Source organism: Petaurus breviceps, unplaced genomic scaffold, assembly GCF_028583685.1.
Source record: "Petaurus breviceps papuanus isolate PSGF00001 unplaced genomic scaffold, PetGlider_PUasm1.0 156, whole genome shotgun sequence".
NCBI lineage: Eukaryota > Metazoa > Chordata > Mammalia > Diprotodontia > Petauridae > Petaurus > Petaurus breviceps.
Genome location: NW_027185720.1, coordinates 81,253 through 103,834, shown reverse-complemented (window position 1 = coordinate 103,834; position 22,582 = coordinate 81,253). Strand labels below are relative to the sequence as shown.

General features: G+C 38.7%; 1 protein-coding gene and 1 long non-coding RNA gene across 5 annotated transcripts in view; one reads left to right on the top strand and one right to left on the bottom strand.

Annotated features, from left to right (window-relative positions):
* The window catches only part of KCNMB4 (potassium calcium-activated channel subfamily M regulatory beta subunit 4), a 94,110-nt gene extending 86,618 nt beyond the window's left edge, over nt 1-7,492 (bottom strand). Inside the window, exon 1 of one of the 4 annotated variants that reach the window (XM_069081926.1) lies at nt 6,924-7,492. In XM_069081926.1, coding sequence (XP_068938027.1) covers nt 6,924-7,259 — 336 coding nt within the window. In that variant the 5' untranslated portion in view covers nt 7,260-7,492. The remainder of the gene's footprint in view (nt 1-6,923) is intronic. The other 3 variants (XM_069081928.1, XM_069081925.1, XM_069081927.1) reach the window with 3 other exon arrangements.
* A 777-nt stretch (nt 7,493-8,269) lies between these two features.
* LOC138156565 (uncharacterized) lies at nt 8,270-21,634 on the top strand. Its single transcript, XR_011167186.1, has 3 exons — nt 8,270-8,695; nt 9,005-9,122; nt 20,150-21,634. It is a non-coding gene; the product is annotated as an uncharacterized lncRNA (long non-coding RNA).
* Nucleotides 21,635-22,582: the final 948 nt, after the last annotated feature.

The window sequence follows — 22,582 nt, the reverse complement described above, 5'->3', positions numbered from 1 at the left end:
TTTATCTTTTATCATGGAGTCATCCCTAGAGATCATTAATACAGTCCCTTCAATTTATAGATGAAAAAAATGAAGCACTGAGAAAGTAAGTGACCTGCCCAAGGCCATACGAATAATCAACAAAGGTACTTAAGTCAGGTCAAAACAATATCATCACAAAGAGATACAAAGTCATGGAATATGCATTGGGTCTAGAGACAACAGGGTGGGGGTGGCTAGAACAAGCCATTTCTTGTCTCTGGGTCTATTTCCTCATATTGGAAAAGATGGGGCTGACCTAGAATATAAGGTCCCTTCTACGTTTACAATTTTGTAATATCAGATATGGTCTCCACCTTCCAGGCACTTAGTTAAGACAGGGCATGTACATAAAAAGATAACTAAGAGTATGAAATTGCATGGGTTAAGTGCCAAAGAAATGGCATAGACAGTAAGGAATTCAGAAGGGCCAGGGGGTGATCCTCAAAGAAAATCAATTGACAAGAAGTTTTTATGCATTTAATATGTGTCAGGTACTGTGATAAGCACTAGGGACACAAAGACAAAAACGAAAGTCCTTGGCTTCAAAGAACTTACATTCTAACAAAGGAAACATGTACATTTATACATATGTTTATACATATATTTATACATATACAGAATATTTGAAAAATGAATATAAAGTAGTTTGGGGATAAAGATACTAGCAGCTGGGAGGATCTGGCTTCATGTGGAAGGTGGTGCTTTAAGCTAAGTTGTGAAGGGAACCAGAGATTCCAAGAGATGCAGATGAGGTGGAAATATATACCTCACATGGAGAATATCCAGGAGAAAGACAGAAATGGGAAATGGAGAATCACGTGTGAAAAACAGCAAGTAGGCCAATGTGGATGGATTGAAGAGTTGGGGGAGGGAGGGAGAGTTGATGCGCAAGGCTGGAAAGGATCCAGGTTTTGAAGAACTTTAAATCTTAAACAGGGGAGTTTATATTATGATGATCTATAAAGGCACAAATATGATTCATATTTATCAGATACTTTGAGGTTTCCAAAGCAAATTTCTTAGTAGATAATTGAAATAGTTCAATGAGAATATAAAAGGGACACACGGGAAAGACATTACAACTCTTTGATCTTAAGACAGCATGGCACCATGTTGAGGATGCTGGATGTAGACTCAAGAGAATACAGGTCTGAATCTCAGCTCTGCTGCTTATAAACTGTATCTTTGCATAAATTACTTTACTTTTCTATCCCTGTTTTTTCATCTGTAAAATGAGAATGAACAAGATGACCACTGAGCTCCTTTCAAGCTCTACTCTGTCACTTTACAAGTATTCAAGCATGACTTCAAAATTCTGAATCTAGGTTTCCATTGATAAAAATAATGTAGACCAGAAAGAAAACATTTTGTGGGGAAGGGAAATAGTGAGTTCTGTTGGTATCAATAGAACTTTTAAAAGGTAAACATAAGAATAGTGTAATCAATATTCATTCCTTCAACAAATATTTGTCGATAACCTAGTATGTGTGAGGTACTATGCTACATACTACAGGAGATATAAAAATATATAAGAATGGAAGATTTTACAAAATAACAGTATTTCTATTAATTCTTTAATGATTTTCAAATACAGTTCACTGCTGCTTTGGTAAGCAATATATGTTGATGGGATATAACAGAACAATTAAATTGATTATACAGAAATGACCAGTGACTGACCTACTTTCTAACAGTTAAGTCCTTGTTATAATTTATCAGTCCCTGTTCTAATTTTCCCTACTGAAAATGCCATGATATCAATATAAATTGTTTTACTGTGATATTGTTAGATGGGAAATAACTAGCAAATGAACCAGGCTTTGGATCCAGGTTCCTTAGTCCATTTATTCTGCTGTGTCAATAATGTCCCAGAAGGCACAATCTCCTGTCTGACAGTCTTGCACTAGTATTTAGGGATGGAAAGTCTCCCTCCATACAAATTGTCAGATTCTGTTACTCAAGCAAGTAATGAAACAAAATAAATGATTTAAATTCACTTATTTACAGAAATACTATTCACAAAAGGAAACTGTTTCATCTAGAAAACGGTTTGCAGTCAAGAATACTGCTATTTAATGAGCTTAAAGCAGGATATGTTCATTTCTGCCAAATACAAAATGTGAAAGCTCAAAGAACATCTTTTTCATGGATTGATTTAGCAAAATTGGTACATGACCTACAAATAACCCAAGTAAGGAAAAAGAGAGAGTTTACCATATTTGTAAAGTTTAAGACTATTCTCTTCATGATTTTGGTATGAGTTAACCAGATGATAAATGTGCTGTTGATCTAGGAACTCAACTGAAAATGAAATTCTACAAAAGAACTATATGATTTGTAAAACTACTTGAAGTAAAACTTTAATTGTTTACTTATTAACTATACATACTAGGTAAATAAAATGTACATGACAAATCAGTGTTGATAATAAATTTTATTCATTTATTTAATCATTACTTATAGAAGTATATTTTAAAGAGTCTATAATTAAAATCAATATGCTTTATGGTTCATAATATAATTAAATTATATTAAGAATCACTACATCACTATCAAAGAAACAAAATTTAGTATCTCTTCATTCTTTCAGAAACATATTTCTTCTGGGGGCTTTTCAAGTAATGGTGACTTCTATACATTTTACCTAAAGATGGAAGTTAAAAAGGGATGGGTTAAATTATATTTTTATTTCTAAAGCCTGTAGAAACATGAAGGTAGGTCTTTTCAACAGATTAATGACTTCTTGTGGTAATTCAACAAATGTTTTAAAAAGCTATTTTAAGATACAAACAAAATTATGTGGTATACTAAAATTTTAAAATAAGATCAGTAAAACTCTATAGTCCCTTTCCTAAAAAAAGAAAATTAATTTTCATAATGACAAAAGAAGATGCTTTAGTCATTTCTGCTTGAGTAGGAAGAAGTAGGAAAAACCAACTTCAACACATGGCAATTTGATGGATTCAGGGTGAACTTCAAACCTTTATCTTTTATCATGGAGTCATCCCTAGAGATGAAAAAGTGTTGAGGCAGGAAATTTTGGCACTGTCTTGAGAACCACAACCTGAAACTCCATTCAAAAGCCTGAGTCAGAGATTTTAGGCTCACCCCTGAATAAAACACAGGACATGTGAGATTCAGAGGCAGTTTGCTGGGTTGAATGTGCTGCCAAGAGAACTAAACAATCTCTCTGGGTATGTGGTAGGAGGAGAGAGAAGAAAGTTCTGGAGACTTGCTGGGTTATTATAAATGATAGTCTCTCCTTTGGTCTAAATTGCACAAAGTCCCTTTTGGTCATTTTACCTTTCCCCCCCCCCCCCACTGTGTTTTCTACCCCCTTCAGAGTACTTTTGGTGTACTACTCTTCCTCCTAATTCTCCTAAAGCTTGAATAATAGGTGGCACTTATATATCATTTTAAGGTTTGAAAAATTTTTCTCATATGTTAACTTATTTGATCCTCACAACAACCCTATGATATAGGTGCTGTTATTATCTTTATTTTTACAGATGAAGAAACTTGAGGCACTGAGAGATTTGCCATGAGTCACACAGCCAAGCCAGTGAGGCAAAATTTGAACTCAGATCTTCCTAACTCCAAGTCTCCAAGCTCTATTCACTGGACCACTTAGCTGTTGGTATTCTGTAGACAGAAGAGCACTTTAAACATCTGTCTTTATTCAAACATATTTCACTGAACTCCCAATTATCTGTGTTAATGGAGGGAAACAGTAGTATGAATAATCTAAGATATTTGGGGAAGAAAACAGAAACCATTTATCTTCAACTCTGGAATTTTAAATTTGATTCCCCAACCCCCCAAATTATTTCTCAATTGTGTTTTTTTTATATTAATGTTAAAATGCATTTATATCCCCTAAGCACATACTAACTAGCTCAATGGCCCAAGGAAATAACTCAGAAGAATGTCATCACAAGGATGGCAAAGGGAAAGTTCACAAAAGAATTAATTTGTCTTGTAGATAACAGAGGGTAAACTTTAACATTGCAACTGATAGAGGAATCACTTCTGTTCCAATTTTAATGTCCACAAAATCATGAAAAACAAGAATCAGAATAGATACTGATAATTAATTCTAACAGAATTAAAACTCCTTTAAAAGTTAGATCAGTTAGAAACAAAATTTGTTCCCCAGTGTTTTTAGTAAATACATGATTTTTGTGGTTATATGTTCTTTGTAATATCTCCAAAACTCTTACTGACTTCCATTGCAATTAATAAAGTAGTCTGTAGAGTTTAGGGCTGAGGAGAAGATGAAAAAAAATTCCTGAAAATCTTGGTTTAATTTTTTAAAGTGATGGTTTACTAAATTCTGCTTCTGGTGGGGGATGGGTAATGAAGAAGAAGGAAATCTTGGGTTCCCAGGGGTATAGGTTGTTTTTTGGATGGAAAGGGAATACTTGAGGGGTTTAGGGAGTTTCAGACAGAGATCATTGGAGAAAAGTGAAAAAATCAAAAAGTGGATTGGAGAAGAAGAAATTTGGGGAAAGAAGGATTTCTTTAATGGTGGGAAGGGTAAATTGGGAATGTTATGTAATATAGTATGACGCTGGACAAGTAATATAACCTCTCAGTGCCTTAGGGACAATGCCTTTAAGTGGCAGAGCAAGAGCTGGCCCACATGGGTATAGGAAATTCCTTATCAGGAGCTCCCTAACACCAAAGAAATAACAGGTCAGTGATTTTAAAAAAAAGCAATTCTTATCTAAACATTCTGCTTCTGCACTTGGCACTGCCTCAATATATTTACTCATCATCTTTTTCTATCAATAGTGGCCCCTACAAATCTGAAATAGAAAGACTACAGCCATAGCATAAATTTGAATTCTACTAATACTGCAAATTATTAACAATTTGGATGAAATTCCCCTAGTAGAAATGCTGGTTGGGGGAGATTTGATTAAGTTTTGACTAAGACGCTCTACTTCAACTTTGAATGTCCCTTATTTTTCCAAACATGTGTGGGCATAGGTATCTATGTATGTATGTGTACTTATACATATATACATGTGTGTAATACACACAAATATACACATACATACATACATGCATACAAGTATGTATTTTTCCTAGACTTATTTCTTGAATTCTATTAAAGCTTCTTTAAAAATATTATTTTCCCCAGGTACTCCTTCAAGATCTATCCTGCCAGCATCAAAATTGGCACTCTAAAGACACAGACACAGACTCTTGGCATATGAAATCAAATCTAAGTATTACATAAAGTATTTGCTTCCAAGAGATTTTAAATCTATCTCCTAATGCTTCCAATTTTTCTTCTGCCAAAATTTTCAAAACTTGCTTTGAGATTCTGACTAAGGCTTTGTCCAAGATATTTTACAAGGCTTAGTAATTTGTAGTTTTTCTGTCTTAAGTTATAAGCAAAAGGTAAAGCTATATGACGTTACTGTATGAGAAATTATCCCTTAAAGATAACAGAGCTTCACTAACCATGAGTCTCCATTTTAAGTAAAACTAACATGGAATAGACGTTCTTCTAGCTCTGAAATTCTATGATCTTATGATTCACTATTACTCTTCTTGCATTTTTCTTTTGCTTGGTTCACCCCTAAAAATGATGGTTCTAATACTTTATTTGAAAATTATTTTTACACATTGGAGTATTAAGCAGGTTAATTTACAATACTTATCTTTAAGACATCATTACTTCCTGGCAAGTTTAAAAATTACATTTCCTCTAACCTGTTATGGAATTTTACTTTGTTTCTGAAATCTACATTTCTAACTAAAAGTGAAGAAAACTCTTTGTTTTCTTCAAGATCATTTAGGAACAAAGACTCCTGGATTAAATAAGCTCCTTTACATCTGAAACCACGAATTTAAAGTTTAAAGCAAGAGCTTTCACAGTCCATGGTTCCTGTGTAGTACACATTTAACTGTTTAGTTTTTAATACTCAGTGCAACCAACTGTCAAAATTCTCTTTACTAATGAAAAATAACTAGTGAAAATACCAATACAAATGGAACACTTCCTTTAAAAGGAGACTAGGAAAAAATCAGGAGTAGTTTAAACTGGTAGACCTTAGTTTTGGTTCTCACCATGTATCCGCTCTGAATCTATTCCCTTTAATCGTGGAGCTAGGCATCAGGAGGAATTAGAAAAAAAAAAAAAACTTGAGCACTTTTGCCAAGATCAATCTTTCCTTTATTGTGTACGATGAAAGAGAACAGAGAAAAAGATAAAGTCTTTCTGGCAGCCCCAAGGGAGCTGCAAAAACTCAATTAATTCTCAGACTAGGGACATGGCATTTTATAAGCAGATCCCTCTAACAGTTTTCCTAGTGCAAACTGAACTTCCCGGTCCCGCGAGTCCCAAAGATGTCAACTCCTCCATTAGACTGCCAGGTCTTAGAGGTTAAGGATGGTGTCATTCTTTGCCTGGCAGATAGTAGGCACTTAATAAATGCTTGTTGATTTATTTTTTTTCCAGTAAGGTAGAAGTTGAAAGGCAAGAAGGATAACTAGCTTTCATCCGACCATATTGGGATTTTAAAGAGGTATCCCTATGTTGTTTCCTTCTTGGTATTCTAGCACAGAGCCGGGCAGTTAATATGAGCTCATTGATTGATTTTTCCATTAGGCAGAAAAGTTTCTAGGGTCATCTGCCCAGATTTGCATTTTCAAGAAGAATCCCTGCTTAGGGATCTGCCCCCAGCACCCATCACTAGACCGCCAAGTCAGGACCCCGGCTCAGCAGCCGGCCCGCGGACAGCGGCGCGCCGGGAGCAGCAGGAGGACGGGAAAGTTAACTTGAGTGCCAAGTGCTCGCGGCTCCGCCGGCCCGCGCAGGTGCCGGAGCCCCCGCCGCGCGGCCCTGGCCCTGGCCCCGGCCCCCTGGGCCGCCGGCCGGCCGTGCCTACCTTGGGGTTGGTTAGCAGCTGGTGCTCGTCGCCGTGCAGCAGCGCCCGGGAGTGGGACTCGGAGTTGTTGACATAGACCTGCACGCAGGGGTACTGCGAGGTGCCGCGGCAGTCGGCGCCACAGGTGAAGGTGCACTCGAACACCTCGGCGATCTGCTGCACCGACAGCACCGTGCAGTTGGCCGCCTTGGCTTGCAGGTCCTGCAGGGCGGGACTGAGCCAGCAGAAGCCGAAGATGAAGAGAGACACGATGCCTGAGATGATGAGGAACAAGCCCAGCCGGATGCTTTTGTCCTCCGCTTCCGTGTACTCGTAAGCCACCCTGATCTTCGCCATCGCCCCCGACGCCCCGGGAGCCCGAGCGCCTTCCTCCTCCTCCTCCTCCTCCTCCCCCTCCCCTCCCCCCTCCCCTTCTCCCGAGCAGCCCGACAGCCTCCGGCGGGAGGAGCCGCCGCCACGAGACAGGAGGGGAGTGGGAGGTGAGGGGGAAGAGAGAGAACAAAGGGAGTGAGCCGGGCTCCTGCCAGCAGGAGCGCCCGCCGCCCGCGGGGGGAGCGAGCCGGGCCGGCCGAGCCCCCCCGCGTGGGAGCCCCCCTGCGCTCCGCCCCGCTCCGGGGCCAGACTGGAGGAGCCGGAGGCGCCCGCCCTGCCCCTCCTCCCCCCTCCCCCGCCCCTCGCGGGGCGTTTCCCATCGCTCTCGAGCGCTCCCCGGCCGAGATCGAGGCTGCCCGGGGCTGGGGGGCGGGGGGGGCTGGAGAGGCCGAGGCTGAGGCAGGGAGGGTGGGGAGGGGGGAGCGACGAGTCCCCCGACTCGTTTTCAACCCTCCTCCCTCCCTGGAAGCGCTGGTTTATACTTTATCATAGTGTCCCAGGAGTCTGGGGGCAGGGGGGCGCAGAGAGTCTGGAGCCCCAGGGCTGAGGGGAAGGGAAGAGACTAGGAGCGCCCCCCCCCCCAAGAGCGCCTCAGAAACAGAGACAGAGGGAGGAGGAGGCCCCGGCTGACCAAGCGAGGCAAAAGACCCCTCAGCCCTCGAGGGCTCCCCTCCCTTCGGGAAGAGAGACCAGGCGCCCGAGAAAGCACGCCCGAAACTGTCCAAACCGGGGCCAGCCGTCAAGGACCCCCTCCCCGCCGGGTCTCACGGAGTAACGGTCCCGGCGCGCGCTGGCCCCGCCCCCGGGCCCACCCCCCGCGGGCGTTCTAAACTGCCGCGGTCTGCGCAGGCTCGCGCGTCGGGGGCGGCTTAGAATTAGGCGGCCGGGGCTCGTCCCTCCAGCTCCCCTAGCAGGGGGAGGGGCGGGGGTGGGGACCTGCTGGGGGAGCGGGGGACGGGGGAGGAGCTTCTTCCCACGGGGCTCCCAGACACCTGGCTGCCCCGCGTCTTCAGCCGCCTGGACCCCGCGAGAAGCCGGGAGCTTCGGAGCTCCTCCAGCCCCGCCCTCCTCGCCGGCCCCCCAGGCCCCCATCGTCCGGGGGGTGCGCTGGGTTGTTTTGCTTTACTCCTGTAGAGCAGCCCCGCGTTGTCGTGGACTGGGAGCCACGCGGGTGAATCCCCCTCACCCCGTGTACACTTCCCTCCCCGTTCTTTTTTTTTGTTCAGGTCTGTAAACCACCACCAGTTTTCCTTTGTGATGAGCAGTCAGGTTTTCGTAACAAATAGAGATCCAAGTTAGGCGCTGACCACCCTGTAGAGGCGTCCCCCCAGGGAGCCGCACTCTCTCTAAGAAGACGCTGAGATTTTTCCTTGATCCGCTGTCCCCAGTGACCCACGCAGGTGGGATTTCTTTTTATGATCATCTGTTCCGTTTAATATGTTGCTATTGGAGTCACGATCCTTGCGTTTTGTTTTCTGGCTCTCGCATTTTGCCTATGATTCTTCACTCTCCTGAGAGATGCACGGCTGAATTCTTGAGCCCTCCACGTTTAGCGCCTCTAATCACTTCGAAGTTTCAAGAAAGATTCAGGCGTTAGGCAGCCTTCTTCACTCCATGCAAAACAAGTTGCCGGTAGTGAATTGGAAGGTGACAAATGATAAATTAAGAAAAGACAATGCTGCTCAATCCTCCTTTTTTTTCCTACTCAGAATGACCTATGGGAGTTGATAGCCAAGGTGAAGGAGGACCCGAGTGGGGTTGCCCCTGATGAATTCAAGTGGATACCCAGAGATGAAGTACATCTTCAGGTATTGAAATAACTGGCAGGTATGTTGGCCGAGGCACCGAAGGGTCATGGGAAGAGGAAGAGGTTCTGCAGGGTTCGATTTTCAAAAAGAGAAAAAAACAGTATTGCAAACTAGGCAGATGACCTTGACTTCAATTTTAGGAAGAATACTAGAATGGATGATTGAAGCAATAGTGCACATCTAGAAAAGGAAGTAGCAATTAAAAATAACATGACTTCATTAGCAAGGTCATGCCCCACTCACCTTGTTTCATTTTAGTAGACTGTAGATTCCTAGATTTTAGCAAAGCAGTCACCAAGAATCATTAAGTACTTCTTGTGTGGCAGGTCCTGGGGATACAGAATACCTTCAGTGGCAGCATGTACATTTATAAGCATATTTTATACACACACACACACATATACAGGGAGAGCAGTAGCAGGTGAGAAAACAGGAAAGATTTCACATAACTTGAGCTGGCTCATAATGGAAGTAAGGGATTCTGTGAGGCCTATGTGAAAGGGAGAGCATTCCAGGCATGGGGGAAGGTCAGATAAGGCAGGCACAGATGGAGATGAAGGGTATGAGGAATAGCAGGAAGGGCAGTTTGGTTGAGCTGTGGAAGGCAAGAGTGGCAATAATGTATATAATGAGTGAAATTGTAGAGTGAGGCCGGGTTATGAAGGGTTAAAAAGCCAAACAGGACTTTACACACTACATCCTAGAGGCATTAGGAAGCCATTGGATTTCCTTGGGTAGGGAAATGACATGTGGCTTTAGGAAAATATCTTTGGCAGGTGTGTGGAGTGTAGATTTGAGTGGGGAAGAGACTTGAGAAAGGGAGACCAATTAGGAGGCTATTGCAACCCTCCTGGATAGAGGTAGTTGTGGCCTGAATTAAGGAATTTTGTAAAGCATTTTTTGCTATTCTTATAGGAGAGATGGAGAGAAATGGATTGGAAAAATAACATAATTAAATGAATTTGGAGCTGGTTGAAAGGCTAGACTCAAATATTTTTATTAATGATTCAAAGTCATCTTGGCAAGAGGCCTCCAGTAGAGGCCCCAGGGACCTATGTTGGTCATAAGCTTTTGAAAATTTTTATCAGTGACTGATAAAGGCATGCTTGACACTTAATGGCATATTTAGCACCTTTGCAGATGACTAGAAGGAAAGTTCATCCACTACATTACCATCCAGATCCTAAACTATTTTGGGCTGAATGATGAAATTCTAATGTAAGATGAAATTCAGTAGGCATAAATGTAAAGTGTTACATTTGGCTCATCTAATCAGTTTCTTAAGTATAGGATAAAGGAAGCATGGCTAGACAGCTGTTTGTCTTGAAAAAAGATCCATGGGTTTTGGTGGACTGCAAATTGAGTATGAGTCAGCAGTCCAATAAAGCAGATAAAAAAGCCTAATTTGATCGTGGGCAAATAAGAGACACCGTAGCCTCCAGCACTAAGGAGGATGTCAGTGGTAGTCCTTCTGTACTCTGCCCTGCTCAGCCCACATATAGAGTAGGGCCGTTCAGTTCTTGGCACTACAATTTAAGAAGGTCATGGAAAAAGAGAAGACTTAAGAGGCATGATAGCTATCTTCAAGTATTTGAAGGGGCTGTTGTAGAGGCTAGATTAGATTTGTTCTGTTTGGGCCCCAGGGCAGATCCAAGAACAATTGGTGGAAATTGCGGAGAAGCAGTTTAGGCCTGATATCAGGAAAAAACTTCCAAATTATTAGAATTGTAAAGAATTGGAACAGACTGCTTCAGGATATGGTTGGTGGCCACTGGAGGCCTTTAGGCCTTGAATGACCACTTAACTGGTATGTTTTAGTGGGGATTCTGTTCAGGTATAGGTTGGACTACATATCAGTTCTAAATTCTGTGACCCCAATTTTTTTTTTTCCTGAATGAATCATTCATTATCTTGGAAAATCACCTTTGTTGGTATCATAATCCTTTGTGGTAAATTCGTTTGTGCTGTGAAAGTAGCTTTCCTTTCCTCAACTTACTCAGTTCTATCTTTGTAGGAAGCAATGTGGGCAGAGCAAGACTTGGAATCAGGAATACCTAGGTTCAGATTCCACCCATAGACACTTCATGGCTGTCTGACCTTAGGCAAGACATTTTACCTGGCTTCGTCCCAGTATTCTCATATATCAAATGGGGAAAATAATAGGACCTACCTTCCTGGGCTCTTAGGAACATCAGATGAGATCATTTCAAAGTAGATCTTCTTTACTCATTAAGGGATCTAATTCTCTTTCTAGGAATGAATAAAGCAAAATAATTAATTGCCATTTAATTTCCACAAGAAATGGACCTAAAATGTCAAATCCTCTTCTTTCAATAATCTTTTTTGACACATAATATTCTTCCTCTTCAAAAAAGTGAATGTACTTTTAGGCTATTTACTCAGGGGGACAAACACAGTGCTGTACATGAGGGAAAAAAGTTATCCTTTTTTCCAAATAATGAATCTTATATTGTTCAAGGTTTAATTACTAAGAGTATTATATTCAGTACTAGAATACTTTTACTGAGATATTTTTTAAGTTTAGAGAATTAATTGATTAGTATGATTCCTTAAAAACACATACAACTTTTATAAAGTTATATGAAGCCAATCTCTTCCCTTTAAGTTGGGACAAGATTGTTGACTACCCTGTGTTTCTAAGGCTCAGGTATGATTATCACCATTAAATTCTTTTTGTCTTACCTCTTCTGTGTAGTTTGTTAGTAAGCACCTACTATGTGCCAGGCACTGTACTAAGTGCTGGGGATAGAAAAAGAGACAGTCCCTGAGCTCCAGGAGCTCACAGGTTCACGGGGGAGACAAAACCAAAACTACTATGTAAAAACAAGAAATATGTAGGATAAACAGGAAATAACCAGGGAAGGTGATTTAAGAGAAATTGGGAAAGCCATCCTATAGACAGTAACACTTAAAAAGGAAGCCAGGAGGCAGAGATGAGGTGGGAGAGTATTCAATGTGTGGGGTTCAGCCAGAGAAAATGCCTGCACTCTAGAGATGGAGGAACAACTAGAAGGCTGATCTAGTCAGTGGTTCTTTCAGGTCAGGGGCCAAGACTTATTTATCTGTTTCTCAGCCCTTAGCAAATAGATAGTTGATACACTTAAATGTGTGTTTTTCTTAATAAACATTAAACGACTAACACTTAAAACCACTGAAGTTGTCACCCTTCAGCCTTCTGTTTCCTTTACCTTTCATCTTCCCTTTTGGTCCCATATTTTTATTGCTTCTCCCTAGATTTTTGTATTGTGTTTGTGATCATTTAAAATTGGTTAGTGTTTAGTTAATGCAAGAAACTTAACATTTTCAAGTCAGTTTCTATTTCTAATCAATGTATAATTGAGCCAGAATTGTTATAGTAATATTTTTAAAATATCTTAGCTATTATTTCTTTGATTTTTTTTTCTTGCTTTTTGGAGGGTAATTGGGGTTAAGTGACTTGCCCAAGGTCACATGGCTAGTTTTTATGTGAAGTGTCTGAGGTCAGATTTGAACTCAGGTCCTCCTGACTTCAAGGCCGGTGTTCTATTCACTGTGCCACCTAGCTGCCCCCAAATTTTTTTTGTTTTTTTTTCCTCATGAAAATCACTGAGTTTCCAAAAAGAGCTTTTCATTAGTACTCAGTGGTTTCCAAATAGTTTGATTGTATTACAAAGTTCTTGGGAAGCCCCTGGTTCTGGAACAGCTTAGCATGAGGTTATTCTCTTCAGCAGTTTTCCCCTCTGTTCTTAAGTGGTAGTATAATGGAACCCAGTCCTTTTTTACACAGAAACTAAATAGAGATAGTATAGATTAAAAACAGACAAACAAAACCAGTTTAGAACTGACCTCTCAGCAAAGTTTCTGATTTTGTTTGTCAAACAAAATTGCTTATTTACCTTTGCTAATTCATATTTTCAGTGGAATCATTGCCAAATCAAGAAGCTAATTGCTTCATTAAACATAAGCCTACAGTATTAAAGCAAGTATCATTAGAACATTACTCTTTATAATTTGTTCTTTTCTTCAGTGTTCTCCTACAGGAAAGTACAGCAACTGATGATAAGTCTACAATTCGCAATGTCAAAAAATAAAATAAAATAAAAGGAGGAAGTCTGTTGCAGGATTACAAAAGGAATTACCATTGGGAAAGGGAAAGATGGTGTAGGAAAGAATTGTAGAACGCTTTGGTATGCTGATATTAGAAAGGAGGTTAGGTACGTTAGAAAAGTAGTTGGTAAAAAATGGATAAAATGGCAACTTGTTTTTGGTAATGAAAAAGTTTTGGCTTATACTACATACATGATTCAAATAAGGGAAAATGAAGAAATATTGTCTCATCAACATTTCCAATTAAAATTCAACTTCTGAGTAGGATTTAGCTCCTTCTGTGAAAGGTAGATTGCATAGGAACAAATGAACTATTGGAATGTCACCCACCCTTTCTGTGCCATTTGACTTCTGGAGTGATACTCAGTGTCAAGACTTCAAATAGATGATATGAAAGTTACAGTGGTAAAGAGTTCATATAAATAAAATTGGAAGCTAATTTGTACCAAACTTTTCTTTTTCTCCCCCCCCCCAAATACCTGTGTTTTCATTTCACAGACCTTTTTAATCATTACAGTAAATTTTTTTTTTAGAAATACTAGAAACCATCTCCAGGTATTTTCATCTATCTTAACCATTATTCAAAGTTCATAGTGTTCTGTTTGGTTTTTTTTTTTAAAGCAAAAAACAATATGTGCCTTTATTTTCCAATGTAATCTGACAAGAAAAGCAAAATACAAGTTTTTTTCCTTTGTTTCAGCAAATTGTACTAGATGTTCTATTTTAGCAGGAGAAAAATTTAATTTTGAATCTCCCCAATTCTGGTTACCTTTTAATATCTTGACAGTATATAGCATAAATTTACAGCATACCAATTCCTAGGAATTGGCCTTCTTGCTTTGTTATAGGGTGTGTGTCTCTTCCTGTATTTGTTAATACCTGAAAAAATTCCCTGCGTGCATCATTCAAAAGAAATCTTCCAAGTTGTTTCTTTTAACCTGTTCATTTCATAAATGTCATCATTAATATAGAGAACTTGATATAACAAAGTAACAACTTGCTCCTATTTCTAGACATTTACCTAGAAAGGACCATGATATTGTTTAAAGATTACATAGAGCATTTCTTCATTTTAAAAATCAAGAATGAATTCATGTTATGATACTTTTTAAGTACTTTAAAGCATCTGTATCCGTATAGGTTCCCCTTATTACAATTATAGGGAAATTATGCTCTTAAGTTAACGTGCTTATTTATAAATTACAAATTGTAATTTCGTAAATTATAATTATAAGTTACAAATTAATAAAATATTGAGGTTTTTAAACTAGGCAAGCAGTTCAGTGTCCTATATGTTAATAAACTCCTAATAATGTGGCAAACTAAGTTTACTTGATTTTTTCCAGCGCATGTAACTCGGCTCTAAATTTAGTCAAGTTAACTGAAGTACATTTCCGTGAATCAAAAATAAGTATGATTCTTTGTTGATCTGATTCATGACCTTGTGCTGGGTTCACCATAAACAATAGCTAGGAACTGGCTTTGAACAAAATAGTAGAAGCTGACTTAAGGGAGCTAAGAAGGAGCAGCCCACTCCTGGCCCTTTGCCCAGATTCTTCTTGCAAACCCCATTTCTTACAGAGACTAGACAACCTATATTTCAGACAAAGAACATCAACCTAAACAGCTGTTTGCCTAGCAGAAGGATCATAAGACTTAGAACTGAAAGGAAACTTGGAAGCCACCAAGGCCTCCCCCCGTCCTACAGATGAGAAAATTGAGTTACAGAGAAGTGAAGGGACTTTCCAGACTTTTCCTCAGGTAGTAAGTAGCAGGTCTTCTGACCCTAAACCCTCTGCTTAAGTAGTTTTTTTTTTTGTATTTTTCTGTTCCATAAAAATCCTTAAAAAATTTTAAAAGCTGGAAAGAACCTAAAAGATCATTTATCCCAACTTCTTCCATTCATAAGTGAGGTAACTAAGTCAAAGGCAATTTGATTCTTGTTTGGTGTCACACAGCTGGTTAAATGTTTGGATTTCAAAGGACTACCTCTTTAGCATAAGAGTAAATAGTGTTCCTAGACAGCAACAAGGAAGGCAGATGACCTAGAAAGTGAGAGTGAGTAAAGATAAACCACAACACCAAAAGCCAGTTCTAGCTTCAGTTTCCTCATCTAAAATGACAGAATTGGACAAGATGATCAAAAAGGTTGTTTCCAGCCCCCCTTGCTCCCTCCCCCCAAAAAAGTAATCTAGTATTAGATGAGAGAGCCAGTGTGGTGATATGGATAGTAAGCTGACTCAGAAGCAGGAAGACTTGCGTTCAAGTTCCATGTCTTGATGTAGTGGCTGATTGACATGCGATGTCTGGGCAAGTCATGTAACTCAGTCTGAGTGCGAGAGAAATTAAATTTCAGAGAAGGTGCTGACTTGAATTAGTGAGTTTCCTCATCTTGGACATACCCCACCACTAATTGAATGACATGTCAGGGCAAGCTGATGGATCCAGAGACTTCACATACACCTAACAGGATTTTCCCCAAGCTGAGATTTTATATTATTAATTATTAATGCCAGAGCATATATTGAACTACACAATGATTTATCTTCATATATGACGATAGATTCTAAACAATGCCTACATTCACTTATTTAATATATTACTTTGAAATGTATATAGATGTAATATCAGAATGCATGCATAAAAAAACTTGTTTGACTTTTGAAGGGAAATTGAGGTGTTCAAGTAAGTTTTTAATTGGATACAACTATCCAATTAATTTTAAAGACTATTACGAAAATATTCCTTAACTTTTCCTTAACAAGAAATATTTAACAGTTCACTTTTCCCTTTTAAAACAGCTTGCCTGCCATGCAACTGAGTTACATATGGTACTTCAAGCCACATCTTAAAATAAATGTTCACTATGTAACAGATTTAAAGGTAGCTTCAAAACTAAACATACTGGCTGCCCCAAATCTTTTTATTTTTGTACAGAGGGAGAATGGAGCATGAAACCACATTATGTCATTTCCTCATGTAAATTTTTGTTGATCTGTAGAGTTCTACAAAATCTTAAATTTTTAATGACTGTGAGAAATCCTGATAGTTTGGTCTCCACAGATACTCTGGGAAGAAGGAATACTTTGTACAGGATGTGTGGGACGACCTAGGTCCAGGGTGAGGAAGAAAAGAGCAGAGTGCACTATCCAGTCATATAGTGGGAAGAAATCTGTAAGGGGGAGGGGCCCAAGACAACCTCATTGTCTGACCAAGGGTGACTGATGGGAAAAGAGGGACCATTCAGGTGAAGGGCAGCCCGGGAAAGGGAAGTCCGACCTGGTTGGGACCAATGATTGTGACGGGGTGAGCCTATATAATCTCTGTTCCACTTCTATGAAGCGCATGTATGTGTCTTGTCCCATGAGGGAACCCCCACACACCCTTCTCTGGAGGAACTTCATTAAAGGATCTCTTCTTTCGCTCCATATACTATGTTTTGTTTATAGCAATGGCCATAAATACTTTGTTAGAAAACTAACAAGACAGACTGAAACACTGAGATGGCACTGCCCTTAGACTTAAGATCATACTTGTTTCTGAAAACTTTTAAAGTATTTTCACATATTACCAGTTTTTCCCTATACCCCACTGGAATATACTGATGAATTATAAAATTGTCTTAAATTAAAACCAGGAACATCATGAATAGCATTGAAATAGAACCCAAACCACTTTTTGCTGTCAGTCTAGTGACACAAATTATACAGCATTAGGTTGGGCAGTCTTGTTTGAAAGTTATCATCTGTCTCCTATGCAGTATGGTATAATATGCATAATATCTTAAAAAGCACCAAGCATCAGTCATTTTTAACTACTCATAAAAGATAAAACTGGTTTTGTTTTCTGAACAAATGTGGAAAAATTTTTATTTCATAGTCGTGTACATTGAAATCATTAAGTAGATGTGTGATAGCTGTCATTAAGATCTGAAATGTAATGAGTAAGAAAAACCCATAAAAAAGTACATTAATTGTATTCAAAAGATCAATGGATTTGTGACCTCAGTGGTGTGTGTATATCCTTTAACTATGTATATTCCAACCCAACTGTGTTCTCCCATGAATCTGCTACAGAGGAGCCACCCAGCTTGATGGGGGCCTATCTCTTAAATCTCTTTTAACAGAGCTCTATTTAGTAAACTATGGAAGAAAAATTATAGGGCATAAAAACATTTTAAGCATGCTGTATTAATGCTATAATTTATTTTAAAACATATTCGCCTAAAATTCTGCCAGGTCAAAATGCTTTCCCAAAATAGTACTTAACTAGGTAAAAACAGTTTCAGTTAATGTAGGTATCATGAAAGAACGCTGGCTTCATAAGCATGACCTGAGACATTTGAATTTTGACCCTGAAACTTGGATTCTGGTGGTCTTGGGCAAGTCATTCAAATGTAAAAGGATGTGAATTACATGTTCCTCAAAGTACAATCTTCAGACTAAAAATATTTTAAACAACTAGAAACATTTTTTCTTGAGAATTCTGCATTTTACTCAAAACAGCAGTTATTCCCAATATGCCTATAATTAAGTAGCTGCTCAGTTTAGCTTTAGAACATGAAAACAACGTATTGTTAAAAGTACCAATAGAGAAGTCAAGTGAACTTAGTTGTCCCAGATGTGACAACAGTCTTGGTAATAATGCTATGATCAAACTTCCCCAGTGGTTGATTTCTCTCTGGCTTCACAGTGGGGCCTCTAAAGTTTCTGTTATGGCTTCCATTGGTAGTCTGGTGAAGTCTACAGACTGCTTCTAAAAATAATGTTTTTATAGTAATCTTGATAATCTGCATGATTCTGTGTTAAGACTATAGCTAGAAGAGACCTACTTATTTAAATTTTATATTTTCAATTCATAATTTAGGTGATGGTGGTTCATATATAGAGGGGAGAGAGAGAAATGCTTTTAAAAATTACTGATCTTGGAGTCAGAAGACAGTTCAAGTAATAGTTGCATTATTTACTAGCACTCTGCCTCAACTCCATTTTAAAAACGCCAAGTTTTTATTAAGCCCTTTACAAATCTTTAAACAGGTTCTTTACATTTCTGTCATAAACCCCCTTTTTTTCCTACAGTCCAATGAAGCCTTTGAGACCCTCAAAATGTTTTAAATGTATAAAACAAAATAGTATGCGATTATAAACCAACTATTGAAATACATTTTCTAAATTTTTTAGTAAGTTTCATGGGCCCAATTTTAAGAACCTTTGTCTTAAAGCCAGATATAATTGTGCATCTTATTTCACTATCCTCTTTAATCTTCATGGATTGAAGGCTTTCTTAAAAATATTGCCCATTTCTTTCTCACCTGGCTTTGCTGGCCTACTCCTAGACCTAGATCACATCTCCACTTCTGCAGGGGGCCTTTCCCAGTCCCTCCTACTGCCAGAGCCTTGTCTAATATCTTTCTTTTACATTGTATATATCTTTTACATATGTAGGTATATGCATGTTACCTTTGTTGGAATGTGACCTCCTGGAGGCAGGGACTGGGTTTTGTGTGTGTGTGGGCACTTTGTATCAACACCACATTTCTAGGCACATAGTGCTTAATGAGTGCATATTGCTGATGGAAAGGAACTCAATAAGGCAGCCTATTTGACACTCATCATATAAAGTTTTCTCTCAATATATGGAGGAGCCATAACCTGCATCCTTATAATGTAAAGCAGCTGCATAGGAAAGAACATCCCACCTTTGATCATGCTGTGCACGGTCCTGTGTAAGACACTGACATCCCAGAGATTGTTTCCTTACCTATGAAATGAGTGGTTGGATTAGATGGCCTTTGAGGTCCTTTCTAACTCACATCCAGCTGACCCTAATGCCTTCTGAAGCAGGGAAGATATATACACTCTTTCCTAATAGCCATCTCCTGAAGTCAAAAAACCACAATTTCGGATCCAGCCTTAACACACTAGCTTTGTAACCCTGGGCAAGTGACTTAACCCCTGGTTGCCTCAGTTTCCTCACCTGTAAAATGAAGATAATAATAGCACCTACCTCCCAGGTCGTTGTGAGGAACAGAGAAGATAAGTGTAAGCATTTAGCATAGTACTTGACACATAGTAAGCTCTATGGTAATGTTAGCTATTGTTAGTCTTGGCATTTCTAGTTTCTTCAATTGTCCATTTACTATTTCCTAGAGTCTTATAGTCTTCCTGCTCTGGCTGATCCTGAAGTGAATTTTTGCAGTTTGTAGTAATTACAAGTATTGCCTGACCAATGATACAACAGGACCATTTAATCTGGAGATCTCAGCTTGAGAATTAGAACTTGAGGTAAAAGAGTCTTTGAAGGTTATCAATGAAACAAATAAAGCTTGTCCAAAGGGCCCCAGGGAAATCAAATACCTGGAGTAAAGGGAGATCAGGGGAATTGTGAGTAAATTAAACCTATTTGCATACTAAAACCTTTTAAAATTTTGTATTCAATATTCTAGAAGGAAAAAATATCTAGGATCCAACTGTTATCTCCCTGGTCATATATTACATTACACCTGTGCTCCTTGGAACATTGGTTTCCAACTTCATTTCCAAGATGAAGAAATAAGAAATAAGCTGAAAGTTTTTGACTTGTCCAAGTTCATACAGATTGATGACAAAACCAGGATTCAAGGTGGGGAACCTGTAGCCTCAGGGCCACATGTGGTCCTCTAGGGCCTCAAGTGTGGCCCTTTGACTGAATCCAAACTTCACAGAACAAGTCCCCTTAATAAAAGGATTTTTGTAAAACTTGGGACTCAGTCTTCGAGTTCCCCACCAGGCTGGGTCTTCGAAATCCCAGCCCACTATTCTTTCTCACAGGACCAGGCTCCCTCTCCTTATATTTGCAGTTTAACAATGAGTTTTTTTAGTAGTTTAATTACACTTGGCTTGTATTGTGCTCCTGATCAACTCAAATTCCTATGGTTTCTGCTTCCTTTCTCTCTTCTAGGAACTGTTATCCAACCAGGTTTCTCCACCCCCACCCCCATCATGTTAAAAGTTTTGCAACGGATTTTTTAAACATTTATCCTATGAACTATTATCATCTTGGTTTCTGCTCAACCTGTCAAGATAAATGTTAATTTTAAGCCTGTTATCTATTCTATCAGCTATACCTTCCAGTTTTAAGTCTTTGGGACATTTGGTAAGCAAGCCTTTTGTGCATTCATCTAAAGCATTGAACAAGGCAAGGTCAAGGACAGTCTTGTGGCTTGCTTCTAGACCTCTCTCCAGGACGACCTCTACCCTGTAATGAACAACAACACTCTTGGCACATGTGATCTGACTCCCTGGAGCCTGTTTTACTGGTACCTGCTTATGCAGGTCCCCTTGACATGTAAAGGAAGTGTGGGAGTGTGGGTAATTGGGCGGAGTAAATACTGTAGCTGGCTTGTATAATCCCAGTAACCTTGGTGCTACTAAGCACGTACGGAGCATCTGTTTAAAAGCCTTGTTCTACTTTATAGTCCTATGTTCAGCTGCCAAATTTAGGCTTAGAGATGGGGCAGAGAAGCTTGGAAGTACAACAAGGACCTTAGATGAGGGAGGAGAATGTGGGGAAAACACCAAGCTTTAGGGTTTCTTTAAAATGCAGAGAAAAAAACTAAAGTGAAATTATTACCCACGTCGATAAATTCTTTTAAAGTACAAATATTTCATTCATTTTACTTTTGAATAGAGCCTATTACATTGTTTTTTCAAATTAAAGGCATTTTCAGGGACAGAAGAAAAGCGGGAAAGTGTGTTCAACACTGTCTGTTTTACTTAAAGTTCTCCCAAGCAATTATTATTATTATTTTTTAAAGCAATCGGGGTTAAGTAACTTGCTCAAGGTTACACGGCCAGTTATTTTGTGTGGGTGCCCAGTATCTGAGGCCAGAACCAATCCTAGGTCTCCCAACCCGAGGCTGGCACTCTTACTCACTGCACCACCTGGCCACCCCCCAAGCAATTATTTTAAAAGAAAAGAATAATCCTTAGTTTTGGCATACCAGGAAGAGTTAGATTTGCAATGTCAAACTCCAGAAAATAGTTTGATAAATGTAATAAAACAAAGGCTATTATGTGGTACTAATTTTAGGTTCAAAGGAGTTACTATTGTAGTTAGAATTTTTTAGAAAAAAAAATCTAGATTTAGAATCAAAATTTGTTTTTAATTCATATTCATGTCTTTTAAAATTAAAGATATTTTAACAGGATTAAACCTGATGACAATATGGCATGTAATAATTAAAATCAACTTTGATGCATTTGCTGCCACAGATACACGCTTATTTGAATGCATTCCCTAAACAAGGAACTGTAGTAACAATGATAGTCTTTCATTGATTAAAAAAAAAAAACCATAAGCTGAATTTTATGTTGAGGCTAGTATTATTCTCTTTTGAACTTTTTATTTTCTAAAATTTTAGTTGCTTTTAAGTGTTCGGTTTTTAAAAGAAAGACCCGCCCCCCGCCCCCGCTCCCAGATTCTATTAAATTAGAAAATGGCATAAGAAAATATGTATATATAAATATGGTGGTAAAATATGTTAGAGAAAAAAAATTTTTTCTGACGCTGATGCATTATACTGAGTATCCCAAAAATCTCAGTGTGGTTTTAAGCTTTAAAAGCTTAAATGTAAAACTGCAGTGACTTGGGACACTGTATATTTTGGTCCATATGAAATATTTTAAAAATAATATTTAAAAAATTATATACTATCAAAATTAAGGTTTAAGATAAAATTTTTTTTTTCCAGTAGGGAAAGTTCTGGTTTCTGAAAGTTTTATTTTGTATTGAGAAAAACAAAGATCTTATATTGCCCTATGTGTTCCATCTGGTTTTGGATGCCATGTAGAAATTATATTTTTAAATGAATTAAATATATTCTGCATAAATGTAGTCTTGATTTTTTTTAAAGTGGTTGTCTAGGATTGTACTAAATTTGTCATAAAGTATTGGGGTCTGTGAAGATCATTTACATTATAGGTAAAGTTTAAGTTAGATTTTAAATATGAATTAATTTTTCTGCTGTGAAGATGTTTTGGTTTTAAAAAACAGATAAATAATTTGACATATATTATGTTCATTTTCTCTTATCTCAAGATACATACAGAAATGTTGTAGTTAAATTGCTATATAACTGGTACATAAATACAGCAGTGTTATTATTGTTTAATTTCAAAACATTTGATAGATGACAACAAACTTTTTCCACGTAGAAAATTATGTTAAAACCTAGAATTAAAAAAAATAAACTCACATTGTTTTGCTCTCTTTTTCTTGCTTTGGTAACTTTAGTCTTCAAGCATTTAAAAATACATCTTTAGATGGAAAAGAACTCACAAAAGGATAAATAGTGAAATTGCACAGTGAAATGGAATTTTCTCATGATTTTGT